This window comes from Astatotilapia calliptera, chromosome 4, assembly GCF_900246225.1.
Source record: "Astatotilapia calliptera chromosome 4, fAstCal1.2, whole genome shotgun sequence".
Lineage (NCBI taxonomy): Eukaryota > Metazoa > Chordata > Actinopteri > Cichliformes > Cichlidae > Astatotilapia > Astatotilapia calliptera.
Genome location: NC_039305.1, coordinates 11085788 through 11096206, shown reverse-complemented (window position 1 = coordinate 11096206; position 10419 = coordinate 11085788). Strand labels below are relative to the sequence as shown.

Below are 10419 nucleotides of genomic sequence, written 5' to 3'. Positions count from 1 at the left end.
TTTTATGTTGTTAATATTGTGCAATATGTTCTAAATAAGCACTGTCAATAGCTTTATTTTAGCTCATAAAAAGTGTAATGTCTAAAGTATGCACTAAAATAGATGCTACTCAATGAACATATTTTTAAGCATGGATTTTAACCAATAAATCATTAACTCAGGTAAAGTTTGAATCTTGGGAAATATTTATTTTATTTTATAGTGAGAGTTTGTCACTACTTAGCCACACCATTAAACATGTTCTTAGTACGAATGCAAATTAATTTTGGAGAAGCCTCCATGTGTTGCTGGTATACAGTTGCAGTGCATTGGCATATCTATCTGAGTGGGACTTATTATAGGTCTTATCTCAGCCTGGTTGGCAAATGTTCTTCTAGTGCTTATAAGGCAATGTGTAATACCACTTGAACTTTACGGAAAAGGCCTTACATTCAGTTTTATTAGAGGAATATGAGATGTGCCAATGTTCTGCAACTGTACACCAGGACCTCTTAGGTGCTCCTCCAAAATGAATTCCCATTCCCTGGCTATGAACATGTTTAATAGTGTGGGTAAGTAGAGACAACCTTGGTCAAAGATCTTTATCCTCAAGCTACATTTGATGTTGTTTTTCTTTTTGAAATATGGTGCCCTTGATCAACTGTGTGACTTTCATTTTAAAACATTAGTAGCATAGTCCCAAAAGTAGAATAATTTATATAATCTCCCAAATGGTTGACAGCCGCCTGAATGCCACTCAGAGGAATTAACAAACAAAATGGAGAATCACAGGTTTTTTTGTCTTTAACTTGACATAGAACTATATAAATCTAACTGGGTTCATAATAACTTAAGGACTGGGATGATGTTATGATGGTGTAGATAATTATATCAGTCAAAAAGGGGAAACTGGTGTTGTTTATTAAAAGCTATAAAACATTATGGCATGTTTGCTTTTGTAAAAAACAAACAAACAAAAAAGTCCCGCAAAAATAAATAGATTTTGCTCTCTGTTTTCATTAACTGGATTTCTATTAACTTGTGTATTCACAGATCCCAAAGGTATACCTTTCTGTAACTTTTAAGTCGATAATCATAGGTGCAGGCAGGTTTCGTCACACTGTGCAATTTTATAGCTCCTTGTAAACATATTAGATGCTTCATGTGCAACCAGAAAAAAACTATATTTGAACCAAATGTATTTATTCAGTACATTTATCCCTTGATTTTAACAAAAGGTCAGATTGAGATCATGAGAACATTTTGCAAGATGGTGTTTTCTTACAGTAGTTTATTCCTGGGGTCCTTAGAGACCCAAGTCCGTAATCATTTTACTACAGTGATTTACATGTTGATATAAGATAGCCTACACAGTATGGCCTAATGACCTGCTTAAGCACTGTACATATTTTAGGACTATTATTTGCCTTGTCCTGACAGAAAACATTTTACCAGCAGAGCTTCACTTACCATGATTTAAAGAAAACAGTAACAGAAAATGTTTCAAGACTGAAATTCAAGCATATGGCTAACCACTTTCTCAGATAGTTAAAACAATGCTTATCTGCTAGATTTTAAATGTACCTGTCATTGCATTTTTATATTGGATTTAATTTCCTTCAGTTAATAAAGTTATATTTTCCTGTGCCAAAAAGAGACACTGTTGCTGTAAATGTCAGATAAATTACTCGAAAGAAGACGTTTGATATTAAATGTAGATTTTTTTTTAGACACAATAAACAGTAAACATATTTTTCTGGGCTAATGTACGCGAGAGCTCTTCTGAACTACAAACATCGCGCCGTTTGTAGTTTTTTGTGACTCGGGCTCGTGCACTCTGGCACCGGAAGTTCCTGTGAGGGTTACACGCTTACAAGCTAGTATTAGCTTGCTAAAGTTAGCATAGCTTTTATCCGGAACAGCCGCCTTTTCTGTGAAGAAATGAAAACATTAAACGGAAAAACCGATGTCATATTTGTAAGTTACACTGCACCGTATATTTCACAGAACATTTGTTAGTGTTTGTTGATTAGAGGTTTTGGGTAGCAAGCATGAACTTTAACTTTATTCTAGCTAATGTGGAAGTTTGATCAAACTTGAAATCAGAGATACGTTTTACCAAATCGACTGTGTTTACACATTTGAAACAAAGAAATTATCTTTTTATGATTTATTAACTATGAAAAATCGCTACAATAGTAACACCGCTGTTTGATTTTTGGATACTAGGAGGACGACGATCTACCTTATGAAGAGGAGATCATCAGGAATCCATATTCAGTCAAGTGCTGGATGCGTTACATCGAATTCAAACAGAATGGACCAAAATCTACCCTCAATATGATATATGAGCGGGCTCTAAAAGAACTCCCTGGCAGGTAACTAACAAGACCGTTACAACAAAATTGTGGACATTGTGCTGAGAAGCCAATAGCAACGGATAACTCAAAACCCATAGACTATACATTATTTTACAAGATTCTGTGCAGCAAGTATTTCCCGAGTGTCTAACCACCCTTCCCACTCATTTTTGCAGCTATAAGTTGTGGTACAATTATCTGAGAGAGAGGCGAAAACAAGTCAAAGGGAAATGTATCACAGAACCAGGCTATGAAGAAGTCAATAACTGTCATGAAAGGGCACTAGTGTTCATGCACAAGGTAATACCTCCTATAGAACTTGATGCTTAGCCACTTTACTCATAAAAGTAATATTTGGTCTGCAAGAGCTTTACATAAAACTAACTATTTGTCTTTGCTTAAACTAGATGCCTAGAATATGGATGGATTACTGTCAGTTCCTTGTGTCTCAATGCAAGATCACAAGAAGTCGTAGAACATTTGACCGAGCACTTAGAGCTCTTCCTGTAACTCAGCACCCACGCATCTGGCCTCTGTATCTCCGCTTTGTCCGTGACTTGCCGTTGCCTGAGACAGCCATCCGAGTGTACCGCAGGTACCTTAAGGTGAGAACATACTGCACAACCTTAAGTCCATACAGCAGCTGTCATTTAAAATGTTAAGGTGATTTCTGATTTTATTTTTGTTTTACAGGTGTCATCTTTCAAAGTGTATTCTGTGGCATAAATGTTGTCTGTAGCATCTGAAGATTCTTAGCTGTTATCCAAAAGACCTTACAAGCATTCAATAACAAGCTTTATGGCTGATTAAGAAAGTTTTAAAAGATAGACAAGTTCCCTAATCTGTTCAGACAGAATACCTGCGAAAATATTTCTTTCTGAATGTTTAATGTCTTACTGTCTTCTCTTGATACCTTGTAGCTTTCTCCAGAAAATGCAGAGGAATACATAGACTACTTGCGGTCTGTTGGCCGCCTCGATGAAGCAGCTGTGCGGCTAGCAGCTGTTGTCAATGATGAAAACTTTGTGTCCAAAGAGGGAAAGTCTAACTATCAAGTAAGACGGGATTCTTCCAGACACTTTTCAACATTCCCGCCTTTTAAGCTAAATGAAAAGAAATCTAAAAAAAATGTTTTTCTTCTTTTTTTTTTGGACAGCTGTGGCATGAACTATGTGACCTGATCTCCCAGAATCCTGACAAGGTGACCTCTCTGAATGTAGGAGCCATCATTCGAGGAGGCCTCACTCGCTTCACAGATCAACTTGGAAAACTTTGGTGCTCCTTAGCTGACTATTACATCAGGAGTGGCCACTTTGAGAAAGTGTGTTTCCTCTGAATAGCATTAATTTTCACCCCTAATATAATTAACTAACTAAAACACATCTCTACTTTACGTTTTTTTAGGTTGAGTCATTTGCATTAAAATAATTTTTTATCTGTGAATTTGTCCAACTGTAGCCAAACATTTTTTTTTCCTCAGGCACGTGATGTCTATGAAGAGGCCATCCTTACAGTAGTCACTGTAAGGGATTTCACACAAGTATTTGACAGTTATGCTCAATTTGAGGAGAGCATGATCGCTGCTAAGATGGAAACTACAGCTGAGATGGGGCAGGATGAGGATGGTGAGTATGTGTGCATCAGTTAAACTTGATAACTGTCTTTGTTTTTATTTTTCTTTTGTTTTTTTTTTTTGTTCATGTGTACGTTACTCTTTGTTTTTTCTCCACTCAGATGACATAGACCTGGAGCTAAGACTTGCCCGCTTTGAGCAGCTCATTGCCCGGCGACCCCTCTTGTTGAACAGTGTACTCCTGAGACAGAACCCCCATAATGTTCATGAGTGGCACAAGCGGGTAAAACTGTATGACGGAAATCCACGACAGGTGGGTTTTAAATATTTTGAGAATGGCTGGGACAGTGCACAAGTCACAATATATACATTTCACACAAAAAACTACCTTCATGTAAAGAATTACTAATAAATAGCCCTATTTTCTTCAGATCATCAACACATACACTGAGGCAGTCCAGACTATTGATCCAATGAAGGCCACAGGGAAACCTCACTCGCTCTGGGTTTTCTTTGCTAAATTCTATGAGGAAAATGAGCAGCTGGATGATGTAAGTCATTATTTAAACTTCAATTTACCTGTTTCAGATTATTTCTTATCATTATTATTATTATTATTAGTTCCCTGTGTTTACTAACTTTATTTACTAACTCAACTCAGGCGAGGACGATCTTTGAGAAGGCTACCAAGGTGAACTACAAACAGGTGGATGACCTCGCTGCAGTGTGGTGTGAATATGGAGAGATGGAACTTCGTCATGAGAATTACGAACAGGCACTACGAATTCTGAGGGTAACTGATCTGCATCATATACATCATGCACATGATCCTTTTTGGAGCCATATTTAGGAACATCTTGTGGGCATCATATATTGTTTGGGAATGACCAGTTTGTGAAATAAAGAAGACATTTGTTAGACTTGTTATTTAAATGTCTTTTGAAAGTATATTTTAAAATTAATACCTGGTAACTGAAGTTATAGGCTGTAGTTTCACTGGCACTGAGTAAAAATATTTGCAGTTGTTTACGAAGGCAGTTTTAAGCAAAGGGTGTAATATCAGTAGTTGCATCACCTTAAAAACTTATGAAACCATTTACATATTTGTATTTATTTTATTTAGAAAGCAACAGCTATCCCATCCAAGAAAGCAGAGTACTTTGATGCTTCTGAGCCTGTCCAAAACAGAGTCTACAAGTCTTTGAAGGTCTGGTCAATGCTGGCAGACTTGGAGGAAAGTCTTGGCACTTTCCAGGTATGTTCAGTAATTTTCTGTGATGTGGTTTGGGACCTATATACCAGTAGTATTTGATATTGGTCTAAGAATCATTTATGTGTTAAGTCTAAGCTTTTCTCTTTTTCTCGACAGTCTACGAAAGCAGTTTATGACCGGATTATTGATCTCCGGATTGCCACTCCACAGATCATCATCAATTACGCCATGTTCCTTGAAGAGCACAACTACTTTGAGGAAAGCTTTAAAGTAATAATGTGTAGCTAATCCACTAGACCACTACTTATTTTCAAAATACAATTTGTCCTTGTCGACTGTAGCACTCTTTTTAATGGTGTTATTAATATTTCTTTCAGGCATATGAACGTGGTATCGCTCTTTTCAAGTGGCCAAATGTTTACGACATCTGGAACACTTACCTCACCAAGTTTATTGATCGATATGGGGGCAAGAAGTTGGAAAGAGCCAGAGATTTATTTGAACAGGCATTGGATGGCTGCCCAGCCAAATTTGCTAAGAGTGAATATCTTTGGTTGAATTACACTGACAAATTTAGTACATTGAAGTGCCCCCCTCCGTTATAAAATGTACTTAACCACAATGGCTTTCTTTTCAGCTATTTATCTACTGTATGCCAAGTTGGAGGAGGAGTATGGATTGGCGCGACACGCTATGGCTGTATATGAAAGAGCAACACAGGCAGTAGAAACTGAGGAGAGACATCTCATGTTTAACATCTACATCAAGAGAGCAGCTGAAATTTATGGAGTTACATATACCAGAGCAATCTACCAGAAGGCTATTGAGGTACAGTAACATTGTCCTATCTCTTGCATACAGCTGCATTATCCTTTTTAATCTTTTTTTTTTTTTTTAATTCGAAACTCATAATTACAAGATCCGCCCTGATGTGATGCTATAAAGCTTTTTATTGTTCATTTTCCAGAATGTCATTATTCATCACAGGACTTTTCTGGCCAGAAATGAGATTTTTCCCAAATTAATTCACTTTTATGCCACTGTTGGAATATTGTAAATATATAATATATGGATTGGATTTATATAGCGCTTTTCAAGGCACCCAAAGCGCTTTACAATGCCACTATTCATTCACTCTCGCATTCACACACTGGTGGAGGCAAGCTACGGTTGTAGCCACAGCTGCCCAGGGGCAGACTGACAGAGGCAAGGCTGCCATATCGCGCCATCGGCCCCTCTGGCCAACACCAGTAGGTGGTAAGGTAAAGTGTCTTGCCCAAGGACACAACGACTAGGACAGAGAGCCCGGGGATCGAACCGGTGACCTTCCGGTTACAGATACGCTTCCCAACCCCCTGAGCCACAGTCGCCCCAAAGGTCATATTACATTTATAGATCGCTAGATATGGAATTTCATTAAATTGATGAAAACTATAATCAGTGATCATGTTTATTTTAGCCACAATTGGTAAGATAATCCGTATTAGTTAAAGAGCAAAATTGATTTTATGACTGACCACATTATCATTTTGCAGATATAATAAATCTAGACAATAGTCAGCCTCTTAAAAAAACCTATTACATTGTTTTGTGTAAAGTTGTTCATACTCATGGCATTTTTATTATATGCAAAGATCAGAAGTCATATACTTAATGTAAAAAGAATAACTTGACATTCTGATGGACAAAATACTCGTTACCTTAAATTACTGAACAAAGTTGCATTACAAAATTAAACTTCCCATCACCCCTCTGCTCATGATCTGTTACTCACAAAATACACCATGTTGCATCCCTTGTTTTGGTAAATGGTTCTGTGCAGTGTTCATACAGTTTGTGTTTATCCAGGTCCTTCCTGATGAGCATGCAAGAGACATGTGTCTACGGTTTGCTGACATGGAGAGTAAACTTGGTGAGATTGATCGTGGTAGAGCAATCTACTCCTACTGCTCCCAGATCTGTGACCCAAGGGTATGTGAATTCACCCCTTCTAGTCATTTGTCTACATTTGCTTCAAAATCTTTGGTTATATTTCTTCAAATTTTTACTTGACGTTTCAGGTGACGGCTAATTTCTGGCAAACCTGGAAAGATTTTGAGATCCGCCATGGAAATGAGGACACGATTAGAGAGATGTTGAGGATCAAACGAAGTGTCCAGGCTACATACAACACACAGGTCAACTTTATGTCCTCTCAGATGCTGAAGGCCACAACAAGCTCCACAGGCACTGGTAGGAGAAGTTGGATTAACCTAAAAGTGTGCTCCATTTAGATGTAGTTACATGAATATCACTGTGTGTTATATCAGATATTGGCTATTTGATATGTTTCAATTTATAATGATATGGTTGAATGCTCCGTATTTACTCCAAATCTTGAAGGAACCTCCTAGACCTACTCAAGAATTAACGTAGGGTCATTTAGGTGTCATTTTCTATGTATTTATTTATTTGTGTGTTTTTGTTTTTTTCCAAGTGGTTCTGCATTTGTCTAACCATCTGTTTCTGGTGTCCAGTGTCAGATCTTGCTCCAGGCCAGATGGGAATTGATGATATGAAGATGTTGGAACAGAAAGCACAACAGCTTGCTGCAGAGGCTGAACAGGACAAGCCTAAACCCAAAGAGAAGATTCTCTTTGTCAGGTTTGTTCTTCATTATTTTTTAAGTTAAAAGTATCTGTAGATTTCTTTTTTTTTCTTTTTAATATAACAGAACTTCATCTTCCAAAGGAAGCTGAGGCACATGAATCCTTTTCACTTTAATTATGCAGGAGTGACACTTCTCGCAGTGAGCTGGCAGAACTTGCCAAACAAGCCAATCCTGATGAAATAGACATCGATGATGATGAGGATGAAGAAGATGAAGACCAAGGACCGGATGGTGCGTGAAAGACAGTACAATTTTCAGAATATTTTTTGTAAACATTTTCCGATGGAGGTATTTTAATGAATTCCTCTTTTTCCTCTTGGCTTTACAGAGGTGCAGCTTGAACAGAAGAGCGTCCCTACAGCTGTTTTTGGAGGGCTTAAAGATGACTAGACAATAATTCTCTCAGACTTGTACATTTGAGTTCTACGTCCTCTTGTGGTCATTCAACTGAACTATTCATAAATGTGTAGTTTTATGGCAGCACTGGTGTTTCTGTTTGTTTTCCTTGTGGATTTGTGTAGTTTATAATATAAGATATATTCGTTTTGACCACTTGGTTTCAGTATTTCTCAAACTTGGTGCTCAAGATAACTTTTTAGTTGTATGTGTTATGAATTATTATTTGCAGTAACACAATGACTGTAATTGAAACCTGATATAGTTTGTCTGTTCTTTTTGTTTTTTTATAAAATGTAAGAAAGAAACAGTGAAAACATTTTTTAAATCCAATAAATGCAGGATCTTTCCCAAACAGGAAGTTCTACCCTAGAAAAACATGGGGGAGGAGCATGTCTCTTCAGTCATTTGAAACTTGAGCTGCGCATTCAAGCCTCACATTGTTGGCTTGAGGCTCACCAGTAGATGGGTGTCTTGTAATGCCAAGAGTTTCTGGAAAGCTTTTCTAACTTGTAGACAAATGTCACTATCCAAATCTTCATGCTGAAGTAGTACATGTACACTTAAACAGTTTCTACACTTAAATGATTTTTCCCCCCCAGTGATAAGTGCAGGATTGCTGGGCTAATTGATATTTTTGAAAGTTTTTTGCTAGTAATGTTACAAAAATGGTGGTATTTTGGGTGTATTTGAGAAGCATTTTGAATCATATTTCCACATTCTTGGCAGTGCTTTTCAGTTATGTGCAAGCAGCTCTGGCTGTGACAAATTGAATGTCTAAAACTGCCTTTGTAATCGAAGTGATAAATACCTTTAAACCTGCATCAACATTCTTCTGATTAAAAAGCTGTTTTCTTTTCAAAGTAATCTAATTAAAAGAGAAACTGAACTGCTTGATGCATTTGCTGTATAGTCCTCTAGAACTCTTGTTCTTTTATTCAGAAATGACTAGAAGCAGAACTGTAAGTAGCCAATGATGTTTGAAGAATGACTTTTGTGATTAAATATATAGAATTATTTATGCGTTTGATAGAAAAGACCTTATGCTTTGCCACCATCCCATCCAAAGGGTTAAACATATTGAGTTGGGCAAAAGGTTGTGACTGGGAATTATTGTTTCTTTTATAATTAGATTAAAATAGCTGAGAGGTAATCCTCTTACAAAGTTACTGCAGTCGAGAACTTGAAGGGCTTTTGGAACGAACATCATATGATGAGGCACTCTTAAGATTTGTTTTCCAGTGTGGATGGCAGCAGAAAACACGGGTTTAAAAGCAGATGGAAGAAATCCCTCGAGTCTCATTATAAACATCCAACAAAAAAATTTTTTTTTCCAGAATGAATTATGCCTGTTTTTATTTTAGAAACTTCTTACATAGTCTGCCAGTATGTTTGCTCTGTTCCAGTCTTTGTGCTTTGTGTGACAGTTGTTTTAAAGAGGTAATAAGATTAACATCACCATACTGTATCTACTGCTGTAGCTCTTTGTAAGGCAACGGTTATTTAATGAGATCATAATATAGCTTTTCATTGAGTTTAATATTGTTTTCGTTACTTTCACATGTTAATGGACAATTGAGGGGAACAAGTAAAAGAGTAATGCAAATACCTTTACTAATTTCATCTACCTTAGATTCATTGTTTACTATATTTGTTTTCTATCTGTCTGCATAATATGTAGATCTGTATGTTCAGAGCAGATTTAGCAAAACGTATTTTGATTAATTAACAGCTAAAAGTCCATAATGTTCTCTGCTTTCTGTCTGCAATAGGCCAAGAGTTGGCCCACTGCAGTGGTGGATATATTGACCAAGATCATACACGTGCTGTAGTTTATGACTAATACAGTCAAATACATACAAGTTAAAACCCCAAATATTTACAGAAATTGTCACAATCAAGACATTGATGACAATACAGAAACTGAAGGTAGAGTATAGCTCAGAGAGGTACATTTTATATGTGTGTGTTTGTGTAGGCTACGTTTTTTTTCTGATACCAGTCGAGTTATGGTACTAATTCAAAATTTAAGACAGTACTTTTAGATTCTAATGTTCACATTTGTAAATATTTTAAATTAATGAGTTATAGTTAATCTACATGTTTTTTCGAAGGTTACTGGCTGTTTGACTTTCGCACTCAAAGGTGTCCTTTCATCGACCCACTTGTGTGCGAGAAGATTCACCTGTAGCAAAAGCGCCTCACCTCTACCTGCTGTATCATAAACACTGAAGTCCCGCCCATATTG

At 36.9% G+C, this 10419-nt stretch overlaps 1 protein-coding gene across 1 annotated transcript; it reads left to right on the top strand.

The window, feature by feature from the left end:
• Positions 1 to 1810: 1810 nt before the first annotated feature.
• On the top strand, positions 1811 to 9188 carry xab2 (XPA binding protein 2). The gene is made up of 19 exons (XM_026164650.1): positions 1811 to 1956; positions 2209 to 2357; positions 2516 to 2639; positions 2747 to 2944; positions 3260 to 3394; positions 3496 to 3660; positions 3820 to 3964; positions 4074 to 4225; positions 4344 to 4463; positions 4574 to 4705; positions 5036 to 5167; positions 5282 to 5395; positions 5503 to 5665; positions 5763 to 5953; positions 6974 to 7096; positions 7186 to 7357; positions 7642 to 7768; positions 7897 to 8006; positions 8104 to 9188. Exons 1-19 carry the CDS (start codon positions 1921 to 1923, stop codon positions 8163 to 8165), a joined length of 2550 nt encoding a protein of 849 aa, XP_026020435.1. The 5' UTR covers positions 1811 to 1920; the 3' UTR covers positions 8166 to 9188.
• Positions 9189 to 10419: the final 1231 nt, after the last annotated feature.

Coding starts and splice junctions, on each gene's coding strand:
- xab2 (XM_026164650.1), top strand. CDS start 1,921: ATGAAAACATTAAACGGAAAAACCGATGTCATATTT. Junction 3,661..3,819: donor GGAGTGGCCACTTTGAGAAA/GTGTGTTTCCTC, acceptor TTTTTTCCTCAG/GCACGTGATGTCTATGAAGA. Junction 4,706..5,035: donor AGGCACTACGAATTCTGAGG/GTAACTGATCTG, acceptor TATTTTATTTAG/AAAGCAACAGCTATCCCATC.